Source organism: Mus caroli, unplaced genomic scaffold, assembly GCF_978045245.1.
Source record: "Mus caroli unplaced genomic scaffold, Mus_caroli_1 scaffold_2, whole genome shotgun sequence".
Lineage (NCBI taxonomy): Eukaryota > Metazoa > Chordata > Mammalia > Rodentia > Muridae > Mus > Mus caroli.
This window is the reverse complement of record NW_028227257.1, coordinates 51,101,862-51,121,482: the sequence shown is the minus strand read 5'-3', so window position 1 is coordinate 51,121,482 and position 19,621 is coordinate 51,101,862. Positions and strand designations below refer to the sequence as shown.

The 19,621-nt window shown below is 47.4% G+C and overlaps 1 protein-coding gene across 1 annotated transcript in view; it reads left to right on the top strand.

The window, feature by feature from the left end:
• The first annotated feature begins 2,621 nt into the window (after window positions 1-2,621).
• Window positions 2,622-19,621, top strand: part of Fbln7 (fibulin 7) — a 32,169-nt gene continuing 15,169 nt past the window's right edge. Inside the window, exons 1-3 of the mRNA XM_021156440.2 lie at window positions 2,622-2,799; window positions 15,970-16,129; window positions 18,203-18,373. Of these exons, the coding sequence (XP_021012099.1) occupies window positions 2,725-2,799; window positions 15,970-16,129; window positions 18,203-18,373 (406 nt within the window). The 5' untranslated portion in view covers window positions 2,622-2,724. The remainder of the gene's footprint in view (window positions 2,800-15,969; window positions 16,130-18,202; window positions 18,374-19,621) is intronic.

Sequence of the window (19,621 nt, the reverse complement as noted above, 5' to 3'; positions counted from 1 at the left end):
CTCAGTCCAGGCCCCCAGCCAAGGGGATGGTGCCACCCACATTCAAAAACTGTCATCTCTCCTAATTAAAACTCTCCAGGCACACTCTCTTTGCCAAGCCTAGGAGGTGTGTCTCCTACGTGATTTCAAACCCAGTCAAGCTGACAAAGGAGATTAGCCCCCACGTTGTTTCATTCTCTTCCTCTTTGAAATCTGGTGTGTCTCAGCTTTATGACTGGGGAAGGGGTAAAAGGATCAAAAAGAGGGCTTGCTCACATCTGCCCAGCCTCTAGTGTCCACTATGGAACCAGAACCGCTAAGAGTGCTTGGAAGTTGCCGTGTAAATACGGGATAGATTAAAAGTCAAAATAAATAGCCGCTCCGAGTAGAATGAAAGCTTTCATTCACGGGAGAGGCAAGCCCAGCCAGGAAACGGGTGGCTCTCTCATAGCCAGCAGACACATTGGAGACGGACACAGAAACCCACCATCTCTACAGGCTACCCTGGTTTGGCGGCTGTCCTTTCCTCTCTACCTGGACAGTGATATGCAGTGTTCTGACTGGGTCTCTCAGCAAGACTTTCAAAGCACAAGGACATGGACTTTGTTCGATCCAATGGATGGGAGGAAACAGCTCAGTGGGATTTGTTGGATAGCCAATGCTTGGGTGGCCGGCAGGTCCCATGCCCAGTGCCCCATGCTCCATGCTTTCCAGGGAACTGGCTATGGTCATATTTTAAACTCCTTCCTCAGTATGGTAGTGTTATGAGATGTCGCCTTAGGATATTTCTGAATTAGATAACTATAGTGTTCTTACAAAAGAGACCTCATGCTGCTGCTGGTGGCACATATCTTTAATCCTATCACTTGGGAGGCAGAGGCAGGAGGATCTCTGAATTCAAGGGCAGCCTGGTCTACAGAGCAAGTTCCAGAACAGCCAGAGCTACATAAAGAAACCCTGTCTCACCCTCCACCCCTTGCAGGAATCCTTATCGATCTCCTGTCTGTTCCCACAAGTGAGGATGATGTAAGCTTTACAGACATCAGTTCTGCCAATGGATGCCTTGATCTTGAACCTAGCTTGCAGAGCCTCGCGGCACACAGTGTATTGTTTGTACACTGCCTAGTCTGGAGTACTTTGTTATAGCATCTCTAACAGGCCAAGAGAAGACTCTCGGCTTGCCTTCTGCTTTCCAGGTCAGGGGCTGTGGGCTTCAGAACCATTCCATACAGAAGAGTGAGCTTCACAAAATGTCCTTGCAGGGAGAACTAAATTACGTTTTCCATGGGTAGAGGTCTGAGACATCTGGTTCACTCTTAGCCTGAGTACAGGGACCTCAATTCCATGCCTGTCACAGGGCTGTTACCTAACTAGACCCCAGGCAGGTTCTGTAGCTGGGCCTTTACTTTAAACCCTTAGGAAACAGACGGAAAACTAGAAAGAAGGCTGTAGACTCTTCGTCACGGAGCATGTGCCCTACTTAGTCACTGAGCATGCGCCCTCATAACCTAGTCACTGAGCACGCGCCTTCTTAACTTAGTCACTGAGCACGCGCCTTCCTAAAACCCTAGGGAGCATTGTTTTAAAAACTGGCAGAGTTGTCCAAAGGGTGACTTAGTCTAACTCAGAGCCCTTTAAACTTCTCGCTCTCAGTCCCTTTTCACTGAGAAATATTTCTGCAACCTTAGGAATTCAGGCACTTGAAGAAGCATACAGATCAAACACGTACTGGTAATAAATCATAAATTTATTTTAAAGTAATTATTTGGTATGAATATAATTTTATCCTTTATTAAAATTAAAGGAAATTTGATATGCTTTATTTATTTTTACATGAAGAATTAAATCTTGGCTGAATATTTGATATTGAAGAATAAGAAGCAGTTTTGACTTTCCCGCCCCCCCCCCCAAATTGATTGTTTGGTTATAAAATTGTCACACGGAGCACACCACCTCATATAAGTAAGTAGTACAAAGTAGCAAAAAACTTAGCGTGTACAGTAAAAACACTTCATTTCATAACATAACTTAGTCTGAGACCTGAGCCAAGTGTCCTAGGGGTGTGTGTGTGTGTGTGTGTGCGTGTGCGTATGCGAGTGTGTGATCATTCCCGTGGTGCCCCTGGACATCTGACCAGTAGCAATTATGGAGACCAAGGATGCCTTGGATTCATTATTTAATTTTTAATAATTTTTAATTAATTTTTGGTTTCGTGCCTCACCATTTGCTAAATTCAGTAACTCAGCTCTCATTTATTCGGCCCACGGTTTAAGAAGACACGGTCTAACCTGGGCCAATTTTTGAAGGCCATCTTTCTGCCATACTAACCCTGTTCTCTGTTGTCCTAGAGGAAGGTGTCCTTATGTGGGCTTTGAAATGGGACAGTCCTAAATTTGGCTCATCAATCAGCCACTGTAGTTGGCAGAGGCCTAGGTCTTTTCCGGCGGGCAGTGGGGACTGCGGACAGTGGGGCAGCCCAGGGTGGACACTGGCCACCCTTGGTCGCGAGGCGTCGCACCCGTTCTTCTCCCAGAGCAGAGGATTGGGCGCGCTCCCAGGCGCATTCCAGGCTCCACAGCCCCTCCTCTCTCGCCTCCGCCACAGGGCTGGCGCCTCCCCGCGTCGTCGGGACAGTCCCGTGCAGGCGGCTGAGGACTAGTGGCCTTGGGAGCTGCAAGGGACCCGCGCACCGCGGCCAGAGAACAGCGACCTGCCTTCCCCAGCAGCAAGGCTGTGAGTGGCAAGATGGGACCGGGCTCACAGCGCGCGCTTGTCCTCCTCTTGCTGCTCCTCGCCAGCCCCGGAGCGCGGGCTTTCCAGGTCAGTGTCCCCCGCAGTGCGTCTTGGAGTCCGGCTTCCCGAGGAGGTAGCGCCGAGGAGGTAGCGAGCGCCGAGGCCAGGGCATGCCATGCTCCACTCCTGTGCTGGAGTTGGGACTTGGAGCGGAGTCTAGGGCTGGGGTTTGGTTGATGGAGAGAGGAGCGGGGTCCTCCATCTGTCATTGCAGGCGACCTGGGCTGCTGCAGCCCAGCAGGAGAAGGTGACTCCGCGTGGGAATCGCCAGCCCGGGAAAGTTACCCAAGAATTTCTGAGACACTGGTCTTTTGTGGGTCTTGGTGAGAACACCTGGCCGCCCAATTCTGTTAGAGAATGTTCGTGCTCTCCAAACCCAACATTTACGTTTCTAACAGAAATATTCTTGCTGCCACCACACCCTAACCACTCTCAGAAATTCTTAGCAGTGGCCTGATGGATCCTCAGGTGGTCCTATCCTGAGTACCCGAAGCCTCAGAGCTGCAATTATATTTTCTTACACACCCATATGAACAGCAGGGTCTTTTCTTTCCCTCTCCCTTTCTCCCTTTCTCCCTTTCTCTCTTTCTCTCTTTCTTTCTCTCCTTTCTTTCTCTCCTTCTCTCTCTCTCTCTCTCTCTCTCTCTCTCTCTCTCCTTCTCTCTCTCTCCCTCTCCCTCTCTCTTCCTCCCTCCCTCCTTCCCTCCCTCCCTCCCTCTCTCTCTCTCTCTCTCTCTCTCTCTCTTTCTTTCTTTCTTTCTTTCTCTCTTTTTTGACATTTATGTGTCCAAATCCCACTGGATTTATTTGCTTGGCTAGATTTTATAACAATAATAACAACAACAATAATAAGAAGTATTATTATTATTTTATTAACCATTGGAAACTGACTTTTAACATTGAGACTGTAAATAAAAGACTTTGTATTGTCAGGTTCAGGTCAGCTTCCATCAAACGTGTTTCAGCAGACAGAGGTCCTTTGCCTCTATGAGGATCCTGAAGCAGCTTCTTCAACCATGCCAACAGCAGCATAAACAGCTGCAGGATGTGCAGGGAAGCTGGGTGCCTGCTGAGTGTCCAGATCCTTCTTTAAGACCACCCAGTCAGGAAGAAGTGGTATAAATTCCCTCTCTGGCTGGACTCTGACCTGATCTTTGTCCATGCTCCATGTTCTGGGGCTAAATTGCTGTGCACTGGCAAGTTTCCCCGGGGATACTGAGAAGTCCCTTGGGGTACAGCAAGGCTTTCCAAGCCTGGAGAATTTGGTTTAGATCATACCTGCTCCTGTTAGTGCGGAAGGTAATGAGTGGGAGTCACAGGAAGTTGCTCAACAGCCAAATGGCCAGGACCCAGCCTGGGGCTACTATGAGCCCACCCACCAGAGCAATGGGATCTCCCTAGTTTTGCAGATTACAAAACCAAACCAAACCTTCATCCCATGCCCAGTGCCAGAAGCACAGAAGATACATCTCCACTGGGCTCCTCCATCCCAGGCTGCAAAGGGGCAGGGCATGAGAAGAGGAGACGTTCCTGAGACCAATTGTCTCATGATAGTGGGTGGGCATCTGTCACACGGGGCTAGGTGAGAAATAGTGAGATTAGGGCAACTGGTGAATCTGGTGCAGAGGCAGCACTGAGCTTGCCTCACGTTGAACATGCTCTTGCGACACTAAGATCCAATCCCTGCCGTGCCCTGGCCAGGCTTTCTCAGCCCCTCGCCGCCAAGCATAGCCTTCTTTATCTGCAAAACATTTGTAGGTGAAACCAGAGGAGGCTAAAGGACCAGCCACCCATGTTTGCTCCAGTTAAACGGACCTTCAGTGAATGGTTGGGGCTCCCTCGTCCTCCCAGCTCCGGGCTGGGAAGCAGAGGAACGAAGCACATGGAAGTCTGTGTTACCTTCTTCCTTGTCATCCTTCAGAGCTCTGCTATGAGAATAACATCTTTCCAGAACCGTGCTGACCCCCTGTTCACATAGCTTTCCACTCTGCCTCTGTTTTCCTGCTATGGCCCCCTGAAGGGCAGATCAGTCTCTAGGCAGATCTTGGCGATGCATGACACGACCCAAGAGACTTCTAGAAATTTTGTGCCAGTTTTACCTCCAATGACTCTGGTTCGGTTAGTCCAGGCTGCACCTCAGGTAGGACTAATCTCCCTAGAAAAGACACCCGAGACCAAGAGCAATCCCAACTCTCAGAGTCACAATGTGGAGTCAGTTACAGCCCAAGAAAAGTTTGGGGTTAGAGGAATTCTCAGTGGACACAGTATGGGACTCACGAGGATCTCAAGTAACGTGGTGTACCTGGAGTCTACCTGACGGTATAGACCCCAAGGTTCTCAGATCCATCGATGAGACCTGCTGGCAAGCAGTAAGGATGCAAATTACCCTCGGGATCATCTCTTTTATTTAGGAGATGGGCTAGGATGGGCAAGGGACTTCACTGGCAGAGGCCAGTGGGCCTCCAAGTGGAGCCAGTGTGAGCTGCCCTGGAGAAGCCCTATCTGGGGTTCCTCTCTGTCTCTAAATGTTCCCACTTTGCTTACTTTTGTGACACCTAAGAGTGACATTATAGGTGTGTATCTGTGTGAGTGTGTGAGTCTATGCATGCATGTGTCTGTGGATTCACAATTGCCTTGTGTGTGATGAAGGTGAATGTGCATATATGCATGTGTCAGGGTATGTGAGGGAATGTGTGTTAGTATGTGTGTGTGTGTACTAGTGTGTGTATGTGTGTGTTATTTCATGTGTATATGAATGCATGGTTGTGTGTGTGTGTGTGTTATTTCATTTGTATATGAATGCATGGTTGTGCGCACGCCCATGCCCATGTGTCAAAGTATTTGAGTACTACAGTGTAAGTATGGATGTGCTAGTGAGTGTATATCTATGTACATATGTCAGAGGACATAACTGTGTTTTCATGTGTACATATGGGTGGAAGCATGTTTGTAATGGTGGTGCTCTAGTTGACATCTAGTGCTGTGACAAAACACTGAGCAAAACCAGCTTGGTGTTTTTGTATTGCCAAATACTATCTAATGTAGGGACAAGCACACTTTATCAGTTCACCTATAGAACAACGCCTTAGTGTCATTTCTAGAGTTTGCCTATCATGAGCAAACTCTATAAATCAACATGGATCAGAGAAGGGAGCTGGCCAGTAGAGAGAAGCATTTGCCACACAGAGCTGATGCTCTGAGCTTGATTGTTAGAGCACACATAAAAAGCTGGATGAGTTACACCACACACACACACACACACACTTTTTAAAAAAGCTTTGCATAGATTTTTGCATGATATAAATTTCTCTTCTCCAGTATGAATATGTAGGTGAGGGATTGCTGAATCAAATGGAAAATGAATGTTTAATATTGCAAGGAATTTTCAAACTCGATTTTATAGCTGCTATGCCCCACCAGCGACCTAGCAGAGACTCAGCTGCTCTGCTTCCTTGCCAATAGTAACATTACTAAGGGTTTTCACCCCAAAGCATTGCAACAGGTGTCTAGTGCGATCTCTGTAAGACTTGCATTTGTTTCCCTAACGACTGGCAAATGCTGTGGGGTGTTTTCTTGGGTGCTGGTGGCCACATGAATAGTTGAGTCAAGCACCTATTCAAGCCATCCTCCTTTTGCTTTTGTTTGTGAGATGGAGGTCACATGTTCAATTTGTAGGCTCCCTTCAGCCTCCCCAGTAGCCCAGATATAGTCATGGGCTGCCAAGGCCACTTGCCCAATGGATTTGTCTTTATTCTTGTTCAGTTTGGAGCTTTTTTTTTTTTTTTTTTTTAGATTCTAAATACAAGTGAATTAGAAATCTGTTCTCAGTTTGTAGCTTCTTTGAACTGCTTTTTTCTTTTCTTTCAAAGACAATGATGATCTCATGTAGCCCAGGCTGGCTTCCGGCTAAGACTGGACTTGAAATCCTAAGCCTGACTGTCTCTACCTCTCATGTGCTGCAGTCAGGTGTGCACAGCCACTCCCCACTGGGTGTCTTCTGTAGAGCAAAGTTCAATAAAGTCCTATTCATTGACCAGAATTTTAGTAATTAAATTTGAGAACCCAAAGCCAAAACATTTTTCTTCTCTTTTCCTCTAAAATGTTCATAGCTTTCTACTTTTCACTATGATCCATTTTGAACTTCCTTTAATAGTATGGGATTTAAGTGGAAGATTACAGCTTTGCATGGGGATATTCAAATATTCTAATGGTATTTATGGAAACGCTACTAAATTATCATTGAGTTGCCTTAGCAAAGCCTAGCCTCTTATGAATGTGAGATTTTTTTTCTACATCAACAGTATACTATCTTTTTAAAAAAAGTCTTTATTCACTTCCGTGTGTGTGTGTGTGTGTGTGTGTGTGCGCACACTTGCACACTCATGCATATACTATTAGATATTTACTGAAGGGGAAAGTGAGGTTTTCATCTTTATTATTACTTTTCAAAATTGTTTTGCCTCTTTTAGGTTCTTTGGTTTTTTTTTTTTTTCATTAAAAGTTTTAGAGTGAGGGCTGTTAGATGCTCAGCAGTTGGCTGCCAAGCCTGACAGTATGACTTTGATTCCTGGTACCCAAACAGGAGAAGGAGAGAACTGACTCCTGACTCCTAAACCGTGGCCTCTGAGCTCAGCCACACATTGGTGGCACGTGTATAAAAACGCACATGTGCACACACACACAGAGTATATAAACAAATATAACAGAAAATTTAAAACTTTCCGAATAATCTCTTCTTTATATATAAAAACTCTACTGCAATTTTGATTGGTATTGTATTATATTTATAGATCAATTTTGGGACAGTGGGCCTTCAAATCTGTGAATACAGTATGCCTTCCCATTTACTTAGATATTAATTGATTTTTTTCCATCAGCATATTTTTTTTTTTTTTAGACAGGGTTTCTCTGTGTAGTCCTGGCTGTCCTGGAACTCACTTTGTAGACCAGACTGGCCTTGGACTCAGAAATCCGTCTGCCTCTGCCTCCCAAGTGCTGGGAATAAGGCGTGTGCCACCACCGCCCGTCCATCAGCATATTTTTAAACAGAAACTTGTTTTTGTTCGAGTTGTATCTAATTATTTTAATTTGGGGTCATTTAAAATGCTTTTAGTTGGGTTAGAGAGATGGTTCAGTGGGTAGTGTTGACTTTGCAAGTGTGACGACAGAAAGTCCCTTAATCCACATAAATATGGCAGGGGTGGTGGCCTTCTGGTGGCCTCCGCACATGAGAGGCAGTCTGACATTTAAATATAGAACTGCCACTGCTAGTTCACAAGAGAGCAGACATTTCAGTCAGGGTCCAGAAAGCATTGTGCTTCCCAGCACCTTGAAATACCCAGGAGGCCACTCTGTATGTCTAAGACCCTCTGTCTCCACAGGTGGGCACTTTCTTCCGTGGGTTGCCACAGGGCCAGGGGGTCCACTGTGGCTAACTTCCTGTCTTGCTAACTTTCCAAGTTTGCTGGTATGTTACCCTGCTGCTGAGTCTGTTATGGACGTTATGTTACCATGACTACTTCCTTTTGCTCTTTCCAATTAGCCATTTAGCCAGGACATCTCTTTGGAGGATTGTGCATCCTGGCCCTCTACTTTGGCTGGGCTTGTGGTCCTGCCTGCTGACCCGGGGACTTGGAAACAGGGCCTCTCTGCTCTCATAAACGTTCTGAGGTCCTGCTCATGCTCCTCCATGGATCACCAATTCAAAACATCTCTGACATCACTTCCTGTCTGACATGCTTGCTTGGACCTGTCTACTGGCCATTTGCCCCACTGAGCATGTCATTGCCAACACACACACTTTAAAACTATGAGATGGGGTTTTGTGGCCCATGCTAATTTCAAACTTGTAGCCATCCTGTCTCAGACTTCTTTATGCTGGGTTTATGATCTGTAAGTATAAAGGGGCAGCCTATGCAGCCCTAGGGTTCAGAGAACAGAGGCTGATACTGAGTGAATAGAACTTTCATATCCTTTCATATCCTCTTCCAGAACCTATGCTCTCAGTAACCTCCTAGGACTTAAAATAAGGACAAGAAACATACATACATACATACATACATACATACATACATACATACATACACAAATCTTATTATCTAACCCTTGTCAGGCCTAGACCTCATTATGCGGACCAGGCAAGCCTCTAACTAGAAGCAATCCTCTTTCCTTTGCCTCCCGAGTGCTGGGATTATAGGTATGCTCAACTGGATATATTTTATTAAGGAAAAATAGCACCCATAATTTGACAGCACTCAAAACCACCAGTTTCAGAAAATGGGCTGTACATACACCATGGACATCACCATTTGTAAGAATATATTCATCCAGAGGGAGCTACTGGGCATGAGACTCGAGTCGCCTGTCTTAGGCTAAGGGTGAGCAAGGCAGGCAGGCAGGGATGGGTAGAAGGAAGGAGAGAACAGGCAGGCAGGCAGGCAGGCAGGCAGGCAGGCAGGCAGGCAGGCAGAGAAGGGTGAATGGATGGAGGGAACAGACAAGCAGGCAGAGATGGATGGATGGAGGGAGGGAGAGAGGAAGGGAAGGAGAGAGGAAGGACAAAAGATTGGTTGTAGAGAAGTAGAGTCATTTAGAATGTAGTGTAAAAGCATATTAATATGTTGGTGTTACCTGACTGTGCCAGTACTGCCCGAGAGCATCTGTCCCTGACTTCATGAAAAGAATGCATATTGCTAACCACAGCCTGGCTTGGCTTGTCACCAGCATAGGCATTGTCCCAAAAGGCAGCAGGGCCCAGGTAGTATAGACCATGCTGTCCTGATCAGCTTTTCTCCTGGCTGGGTAATTTGGGTATGTCTCTGTCCCTGTCAGAAAGTTTCCTTCTCTTAATAGCTATGACAGCAGATGTTCCTATGTCATGGTGCATGGTCAGGAGAAAATGCATGGAAGAGAAGCCATGTGACGTGTGTTTAGCACATGTCACAGAGAGGAAGGGCTAGCATGGCTCACAGCTTCCTAAACGGTGAGAGAGGAACAAGAGACGCCACTGTTACTGTTTCCATGACTGTTTGAGAAAACAAAAAGGGTTTGGTATGAATATAAAATCGCCAACAGCCAGCAAGGAACAAATTAAAACTGTAGGCTGTGTGGGTGGCTCGGCTCAGTGGTAGACAACTGCCACCAGTGTGTGGATTCCATCCCTGCTAACACACACACACACACACACACACACACACACACACACACACACACACACACATACACAATATGTACCAAGGCTGGAGACTTGGCTCAGTGTTAAGAGCACTAGCTGCTCTTTCAGAAGACCTGGGTTCAGTGCCTAGAACCTACACAGAGGCTCACAAACACCTGTAGCTCACACAGTGGCTTACAAACTTCTGTAATTCCCGTTCCAAGGGATGCAGCTTCCTCTTCTGGCTTCCACAGGCACTGCATACTTTTTGGTGTGCAACATACATATAGGCAAAACACCTACACACATCAAATTTAAAAATAAACCAATCTTAACAATATAAATATGATACACATCAAATATGCATGTTGTATCTTACATATTAAACACATCCTAGTATATTAACTATGTTTAATTCCTGTTTATTTCTTGTTAGCTGTGCTTTTTTGGAGAACCCTGACTAATGCAAGGGTTGTGGGCAGCTCTTGGGATGACTTCTCGAACTTTCTCTGCTCCTGCAAGTGTGTGCTCAGTGGAGGAGTCACAGCCCTAGACTTGATCTAAGAGTGAAGCTCTAGAGAAAATGCACACAATTTCCCCATGACTCAATGGTGAGGGCCTCGAGCCTTGGCTTAGCAAGCCGGAGTTGGCAGGTGCACTCTGTCCTCTCTGAGACCTAAAGGCATCAAAACATCTGTGTTTCCATTAAGAATATGCTGACGCGGCACATAGTTGTGGCTGAGGAGGAAGCAGGGTGAGAGGCAGTCCCTTCCAGTCGAAGGGGTCATCTGTGGCCGCCTGAGCGCTCAAGGTTCTATCAGCAAGGTAACTGTTGTGGTTGCTACCTTGCTAAGACATGCTGAAGAAGTCCCCTCAGCTGCGTCCATCAAAGCCTCAAGGACCGTCCAGCCCTCACCCGACACATCTTGCCTGTGGGAGTCTTGACAGTAGGCCCTATAAGTAGACTTCACTTATAAATTCAGCCCAACAGCAAGGAAGCCTGGATGGGGTGGGAAGGGCTAGGACTACTAAATTCTGGGATGGAGGACAGGTAATCTTGGAGTCACACACCATCCTTAGCTGTGGGCCCCTCAGTCAGCTGGTGGGATCTGTGTATAAAGTATGCTTGCAGACTCCTCTCTCTTGGTTGGTTCTCAAAGCATGGCAAGCCCTGAGGGGCTTTGAGCAAATACTGTGAGAGAGACAATGACAAAGGGGTGAACAAGGTCTTCCCTGAGGAGGATGGGGCGGAAGTGGGGGTGGGGGGCGGCTAGGGAGTATGCGCATGCGCATGTGCGCACTTGCCCCTGAAGTCAGGTGTCCTGATCCCAAACACTCTGTCCGCGAACCTCGTTCACACAGGAGATCCTTTTGCCTGCCATTCCCACAACATCAGATTGCAGATGCACTCGCTCATGCCTGGCTTTTTACCTAAGGGCTAGACAACCGACCATTCTCACCCACTGAGCCATCTCTCTAGGCCGCAGATAAGAGTGTTCTCATCACTCTCTAGAGCCTCTGGCACCTCTGCCCAGTGCTCAGCAGTGACGTCATGTTCTAGAACCATCTGGGAAGAGCTGACTGTGTGACCCCACTCTTCACTGAAGTCTTCATATCGGTCACTTCTGATGTCTGAGTTTGAATTAGGTGACATGTTGTCTCTTTCAAGAGTGGGATAACAAGAACTTAGATAAGCCCAAAGCCAGGCATGGTGGCTCATGCCTTTAATCCCACTGTTTGGGAGGCAGAGGCAGGTGGATCTCTGTGGGTTTAAGGCTAGCCTGGACTACAGAGTGAGTTCTATCAGAGGCAGGGCTACACAGAGAAACCCTGTCTCTAAAAAAGGAAAAGAGAAAAGAAGACAAAGATAAACCCAGGTCTTTTTATTCTCTCAGAAATGAAAATTTTCCCTATCTTGGTTTTACCTTAAATGTTATTAAAATAAATAGAGGTAATTTTTCTACAGCTTCTTGTCAGTGGTGTAATCCAATTGTGTAGCCAGAGATTTTTGCTTTGTTTTGGTTTTCATTTGTGTTTCTGTGGTGATTGAACTAATGGCCTTGAGCTTGCTGGTTCAGAGCTGCACCACCATCCTGCCTTTCCTGCCTCAAAAGCCCAGTGACAGATACTTACTTCAACCGAGGGGGATCTCTTCAAGAGAAAATAATAAAAACCAGCCCCCCAAAAAACAAAGCCCTGAGGGTCCCGTGAGAACCTGTGAGATCCAGAGCCCAGACAGAGTGGATTCCTTTGTCCTTCCTAGGGTGGGGAGGGCCTCCTATAACCCTGACTGGGGCTGACCTATGCCTAGTCACAGCCTCGCTGAATTTCTCTCCAGAATGGGAGGTCTGTTGCAGAGGGTTGTGGGGAGCCTAGGGTCACCTTGTACAGATGGAGTCTGGGATCTTCCAATGAAGACTGGCCCCTTCTCACTGCCTCAGACTTTCGCTGCCCCACAGCCTTGCCTCTTGCCTTCAGCAGCTCCTTGGGTGACCTGAGCAGAGGCTATATTTGAGAAGTAGGAAATGGTCTGTTCCCACACCTCAGGTGCTCATGTTCTGAGCAGGCAGTGGTGGTGGGTAGGAGACCACAGTGATGGGGGAAGGACACCCCCCCTCCAGGCTAAAAAGGTACACAGAGGGAGGGAAGCGAAGTTGAGAACAGAATTAGACACATGCTGTGCCCACTGATGTGAAAGTAACAGTGGAAGAGGGACAAACAGACAGACAGCTGTGTGGCCATCTAGCCTGTCCAGATGGCAGTGAAGATGCACATTTGTGGATGACTCAGGAAGTAACACGGAGCAGGGAGTTAACGTTGGTGCCTCTTTGTCTGGATTAGTTTTGTGTTTTGAATTGTCTTTCAAGGTGGATGCTTTCCCGACCAAGTAAGATGATAGATACTATTTCCGTTTGAAAATGGGGAACATTCCAGCATGACCCATTTGTCCCCAAAACTCATGTCTCTTAGCACTTGCCCTGGCTGAACAGGGGTTTCAGTCTCATCAGCCCACTGTCAGGTGGGCTTAATTCTGGACTAGGGCAGCAGATTGTGAGCCTGGCTCTCACCAGCTCCATGTCCAATACTTCTGGACCAGAGAGCTGCCCAGTTAGCGGCAGCTGAGGCCAGGAGCCTCAGGCATCCCGTGGAAGGCATTCCTTAGCTAGCTCTGGTCTCTCGTTGATCCAGCAGAATAGCACAAAGATCTTCCTTGCACTACCTGAGGCAGGTCAGGCAGGGATGGGTCAGAGAGAGCCTTTCGGCCTTCCTCATCAAGTTATCACAAACCTTCTTCACGGACTCCCTTTTTCCTGTGTCAATGCAACATGAGACTTAGGTTTCACCCCAGTGACAGTTGAAGGGATAAAGCCTCTGGTGTCAGTTGTCCTTAGGGCCAGCACTGAGATTAGAGAAACCTGGCTGCCCCAGTGGTCACATACAGGTTCTTCCCCCCCCCCCTCTCCTCTTGTCTTACTTCCTGGGGTCCCGGGGCTCCACTCCGCGTTCTGATGTGTTCACCCTTCCCAGCAAAGCCTTTGGAATGGAGAACTCTTGACTCAACACTGAGCCCTGGCGCATCAAGCTTTCTCCCAGGTGTTGTGAGCCCACATCTGTGTGATGAGGGTTACTTCCCTCACTTCCTGTTTTTATTGTCCATTGACCAACTTTTTAGGAGTTAAAAAGTCCACTCCAGAGGTGTTAATTCCTAGTATAAATTCCTGAAAAAGGCCCCACCATATGGGGTTATGTGGGAGCAGATGAGGAAGCTCCTTGGGGAAGGTTGGAAGGCACTGATGCCCAGGCTACATGATCTGGGCCAAATCACTTGCCTTTCAGCCTCCGTGTGACATGGGGACCAACATAATCCTCATCCTAAACACAAATAGAGGCTGCCTTCTCCACACATGGCCACCAGGCCGTTGCTGAAGCAGGGAAGCAGCAGCGTCGGAGGAAGAGAACTTGATCTTTGTAAGCCGAAGCACATCCCAAATGGAACTGCCACAAGCCACAAAGACGTCCGGTTCCTTTTTAGCACAGGAAGATAGGTGTGGGAGCCCAGGTCTGGAGGGGTTGGCCACACAGTGCTAGGCAGGTAAGAACAGGCCACAGCCTAGGCGCCCAGGACTTTGTGAGGAAAGGAACCGTGGGGGAGGAAGTAGAAAAACAAACTTCCCTTTCCAGAAGCTGCCTTTGCGGCTGTGCCTCATCGGGCCCCAGTTATGGTGGAGGCCAAGGAGCCCCTGTGGGGTCACGAATTCCAGGGGCAACTGGGAACTCAATTTTGTCAAAAGCATCCATTGAATCTAGCCCATGCATGAGTCATGTGTTTGGTGAAAACTCCAAGGTGCCGCTGCCTGGCAGTCTCTCCGGGAGAGTGGCCCATTGTGGTCACAGCAGCTCCACTGAGAGATTGGACATGGCCCAGGCTGCAGAGGCCACAGACCTCAGCTGCCCAGCTGCCCCACTGCCTTTCACACGTTTCTTTTACTTATAAAACCTACTCTTGGGGTTGGGGACCTAGGAAGACATAAACATCAACCTCTGGCCTCTACATATGTTCACGTGCACACACATGGCCACATACATGAACACGTGCACACTACCATGCACAAAACTGTTGCTCGGTGAAAAATAAAAACAAACTAAACTATGATCCACATCCCTAAGGATGCGTGCGTCATCACAGTGTTGATGTATTTATTGCTTCCCGCCCCCCCTTCGTGGAATACAAGCCAGGTCAGATAGATTATGCTTTGTGACACATAGTTCCCAAATGAAGGAGAATACCTTAGCCCAGAATCAATCAGTTACCCAAGGCCTGTCTCCTTCCTGGATATTCCTTGTCTTTGCTCCACCCCCACCCTAGCTCTTTTCTCCTTAAGATTTCTATTTCAACTGTGTGTGTGTGAGCACTCGCGTGTGTGCATGTGCGTGCGCGTGTTAGTGGGGTGGGGTGGGGTGCGCAGTACGTGAATGTGTAAGTGAAGATGACCTCAGAATACAGAGGACATCAGGTCCTCTGGGACTTACAAGCAGTTGCAAGCTGCACTTTATGGGTCTTGGGAATTAAACGTGGGTCCTTTACAAGAGCAGAAAGAGCTCTTAACCACTGAGCCATCTCTCCCTGATGTCCGACTCTTAAAGCAATAGAGATGAAAGAAAGCCCTGTAACTTTTATCATCCAGCGTGATGCTTGAGTTGCTTTAAGTCAGATGGTCTTTGCCTATGTTAAGTACAATCACAATTCCCTTTTCTTAAAAAGCTCAGCAACTGGCATTGACTGTTGAACACTTCTTTATTCTATCTCTCCCTCATTTTACTTTTTACCTTTTTAAAAGCCCAGGAAGCATCGGGCCTCCCTGCCTGTTCTCTGGGTCCCACTCTTCTCTTGTTTTCCGAAGTGTCCGATGGAGAAAGGAAGGAAAATTTCACCCAGCCCAGAACTCAGTGTCTTAACTTAGAGTAAGGAGGAATGTGTGTGTCTTTGGAGTGACAGGGCAGTCATTATAAGAAACGTTGGCTTCAAATGGTTGCTTAGCCACCCAGTCATTTAGTCACCAAGCCTGCCCTTGTTTTGTTGTGTCTAAAGGTGAAGTGGGGGTATGATGTGTGTACCCGGGCTGTCACCTAGCAACTTCACTGAGCAGATGCTGTTGTCCAGGTAGAGCAGTGGTCCTCACCCTTCCTAATGCTGCGACCCCTTAATACAGTTCTTCATGGTGTGGTGACTTCCAATGACAAAAGTAATTTTGTTGCTACTTCATAACTGTAATTTTGCTACTGCTATAAATGCAAATATTTGATATTTAGATGGCCTTAGGCAACCCCTGTGAAAGGGTTGTTCAACCCTCAAAGGGACTAAGATGCATAGGTTGAGAACCACTGAGGTAGAGTATCCAGAAGCGAGGGGTGCCTTGGAATGGCTGATCTACCAAGGTGTTTTACAGGGCACCAGGGAGTCTGAAGCCCATGGTTCAGACTTCTGCAAGCCCAGATCATGATGGTAGGATGTCACCAGCTGCAATGACCTCTTCTCTCCCCAGAGCTGTCTCAACAAACAGCAGCTCCTCACCACCATCCGCCAGCTGCAGCAGCTGCTGAAAAGCCAGGAGACCCGCTTCACTGAAGGCATCCGAAACATGAAGAGCCGGCTGGCTGCATTGCAAAACACGGTTAACAAAATGACTCCGGATGCACCTCCAGGTGGGTCCCAAAACGTCAGGTGAGGGCCAAGAACAAAACCCAAGAACCTTCCCCGAAACTCTCCCCCACCAGTTTATCCTTCATATGTGCACACAAGTGTGTGTGTGTGTGTGTGTGTGCGTGCGTATTTATTATGTATGTGAGAGATAAAGAGTATGAGTGAGTGAGTGAGTGAGTGAGTGAGTGAGTGAGTGAGTGTGTTCTTGTGTGTGCACAAGAGTGTATATGCGTGTGTGTGAGAGAGAGAGAGAGAGAGTGTATGAGAGTGTATGTATGAGAGAGTGTGTGTGTTTGTGTGTGAAGGGATGTGTGTGTGTGTGTGTATTAAGGTTATTCCTCTTTCCTATATTTGACAGGCACCTAGTTGCAGGTTTGTTTTTTTTTAATGATTTCTTTATGAGTGTTTTACGTATGCATATGTGTGTACATGTGCCAAGGAGGCCAGAAGAGGGCACTGGATCGCTGGTCTTCTGCAAGCGCAGCAAGCACTCTTAACCCCTGAGCCATCCCCACAGCCCTCTTGTTCCATTTTTTACCGTATGTAGCTCAAGTTGCTATATAACTTGGCTTCAAACTTGCTGTGCACCCAAGGATACTCTTGAGCTCCTGAGCCTCCTGCCTCTGTCTCCCGACTGCTGGGATTATGGTTTGCATCCCTAGGCCTAGTTTTGGTTTTTGATGTTTCAAGATCAAACATAGGCCCTCAATACATAGCTCAGGCTGACTTGGAACTCAAAACCCTCCCACCACTGGCTCCCAACAGCTATGGTTTGTCACCACACCCAGCCCATTTCCTCTTGTACCTTTTATTCTAGGCTTAATAGCTACATAGGTAGCAACCTATGATCCCACAAAATTGTCAAAAACACCCCTCTGCAAGCAAAGGTGCTTTCAGCTCCCTGTCCTCTGCAGAGGGCAGAGTCAACCCTGGTTTTGCTTTTGGTCCTGTTTTTATTTTTAGTGCAGCAGCCTATCTTTCAGACTGGTTTTAAGTTCACAGCCTGGAAGGCTAGATGCGTCCCACGTCTGCCCTCCACGAAGGCACACCCTTTCACCCTGACCTACCAAGCACGCTGCACTCACAGTGTTTGTTATTTTCCATAAACAAGTATGGCTATTGCTTTTCGTTCCTGAAAGTTCATTCTTTAGTGACTCCACCCAGTTCGGATGGGAAGAAGGGCTTCAAGAGCAAGTCCTGCTTATCTGGGGTACAATGGGGCACCCCGGTTTCCCTCCACTAAGGGAGAGCTCTAACACTGCTGCATGACTTCCTGGTGACATCTTTCACCTTCTAGGCTTAAAGGTGACTTTCCCCTGGTCTAGGGGCTCAAGGGACAGGAGATGGAGTCTGTGGGATGTCTGACATCACTGGTTCCTATACCATAGCTTCACTTCTCTCCTTTGCTGTGTGAGGTACCATTTCCAGAAAAAGCTTTCATCAGAGATTCAGTAAATCCCATTTTTTCCAAGGCTCGTTTATAGAACATACTCTGTGTGCCAAGCTTGGCTGGGGCTGAGGCTACAGAAAGACCACAGGCCAGATTTCACTCAGGCAGAGAACACTGATAATGAATGTGAAGACACACCCAGGTAGTCATAAAGGCTAAGAAAGCAAGGGGGTTGGGGATAGAGATGCACTAGCCAAGGCTTCATCTGCAAAGTGGTGGCATCTGAATGAAGACCTGAAGAGCAGGGAGAGCCGGCCTGGAGGTAGGCTGAGCCTGTCAGGAAACTTTGGACACCCAGTAGGCTGGAGATAAGAGAAAATAAAGATGGTTAAGTGAACATCTCACCAATCTGACACTCTGCTCCACACTTCAAGGCCCTGCACACCCAACCCTCCAAGTCTCTGAGCCCCAGTCTCCTCAGTTGTCACTAGGAGACAACTAGTGTTCTCCTCTTCATCTCTAAGAACACTGGGAGGTTTCATGAGATGTGGCATTTAGAAAGTCCAGGGCCATGGTCAGCCTGCAGCAGTCATTCAACACAGAGAGAGGTCTTATGTGTGATATCCATGCTTTCATGCCTGCAGCCCAGGCCTGCAGCTCCTAATACCCGCTCTTCTCCTTACAGTTTCCTGCCCGGCTCTGGAGGCCCCTCCAGATGGCAAGAAGTTTGGAAGCAAGTACTTAGTGGACCATGAAGTCCATTTTACCTGCAACCCTGGGTTCCAGCTGGTTGGACCCAGCAGTGTGGTGTGTCTTGCTAATGGTACCTGGACAGGAGAGCGGCCCCGCTGCAGAGGTATGGCTATTCTGCCCCGTCTACACCATAACACTTGAGGATGCTGGTCAAAAGGGTCATCTCAGAGACACTGATTCTTTCTCTTTCCAGCTGTGTGTGTGTGTGTATTATATCTGTGTGTGTGTGTGTGTCTCTCTCTCTGTGTCTGTGTGTGTGTCTGTGTGAGTACATGCACATGTGTTTCTTGTGTTTGAGTTGAATACACGCCACAGTGGCCAAGGATCACCTTAGATGTCAGTGCTCACCCTCAGTATATTTGAGACAAGATCTCTTGTTATTTGTCTCTGTGTATGCCAGGCTAGCTTGTTTGTTATTTGCCACTGTGTATGCCAGGCTAGCTGACCAGCAAACATCCAGGGATTCTCTCTGCTTCTGACCTCATGATAAGTGAGCTAGGATTACAGATGCTTGCTACCATGGTCTATGGGAACTTCTGCAGATCCAAACTCAGAGTTTCACACTTAAGTGACAAACATGTCATCCACGGAGGATGCAGGCTGACCATGGCCCTGGACTTTCTAAATGCCACATCTCATGAAACCTCCCAGTGTCCATGTCCCCATCCCCACGGTACTTCAGTCATTCCTCAGCCACACCAGGGGAATATGTCAGCCTCTATGTCAGGGCCTGACTGGTCTCCATCATCACGAGCAGCATTTTCTCTCTTTGTTATTTTGGTGTTTTTGAGACAGGGTCTCTCTTCAGAGCTCCAGCTGTACTAGAATGATTAAAGGCATGTGCCACCCCTGCCTGGCTTGATTTCATTTTTTTGTTTTGTTTTTGTTTTTGTTGTTGTTGTTTGTTTGTTTGTTCTTTTTTTAGATAGGGTCTTATAAAGCCCAGGCTGGCCTTGAACTCACTATACAGCTGGGGACAGCCTTGAAAGCCTGATGTTCCTGCCTCTACCTCTACCTTCCAAAGCCCATGGATCGTATCAAGATTGGTTCTTAGAAGCCGGGTGTGGTGTTGCACCCCTTTTAAATTATTTATTTATTTATTTATTTATTTATTTATTTATTTTATTGTATATGTATGGGTGTTTTGCCTGCATGTACCTCTGTGCAGCATGTACATGCAGTGCTTTCAGAATCCAGAAGAGGGCATCAGATCCCTTGGAGCTGGAGTTTCAGACAGTTGTTAGCACTCATGTGATGCTGGGAATGTTTTGTTTGTTTGTTTGTTTGTTTGTTTGTTGTTTTCGAGACAGGGTTTCTCTGTATAGCCCTGGCTGTCCTGGAACTCACTCTG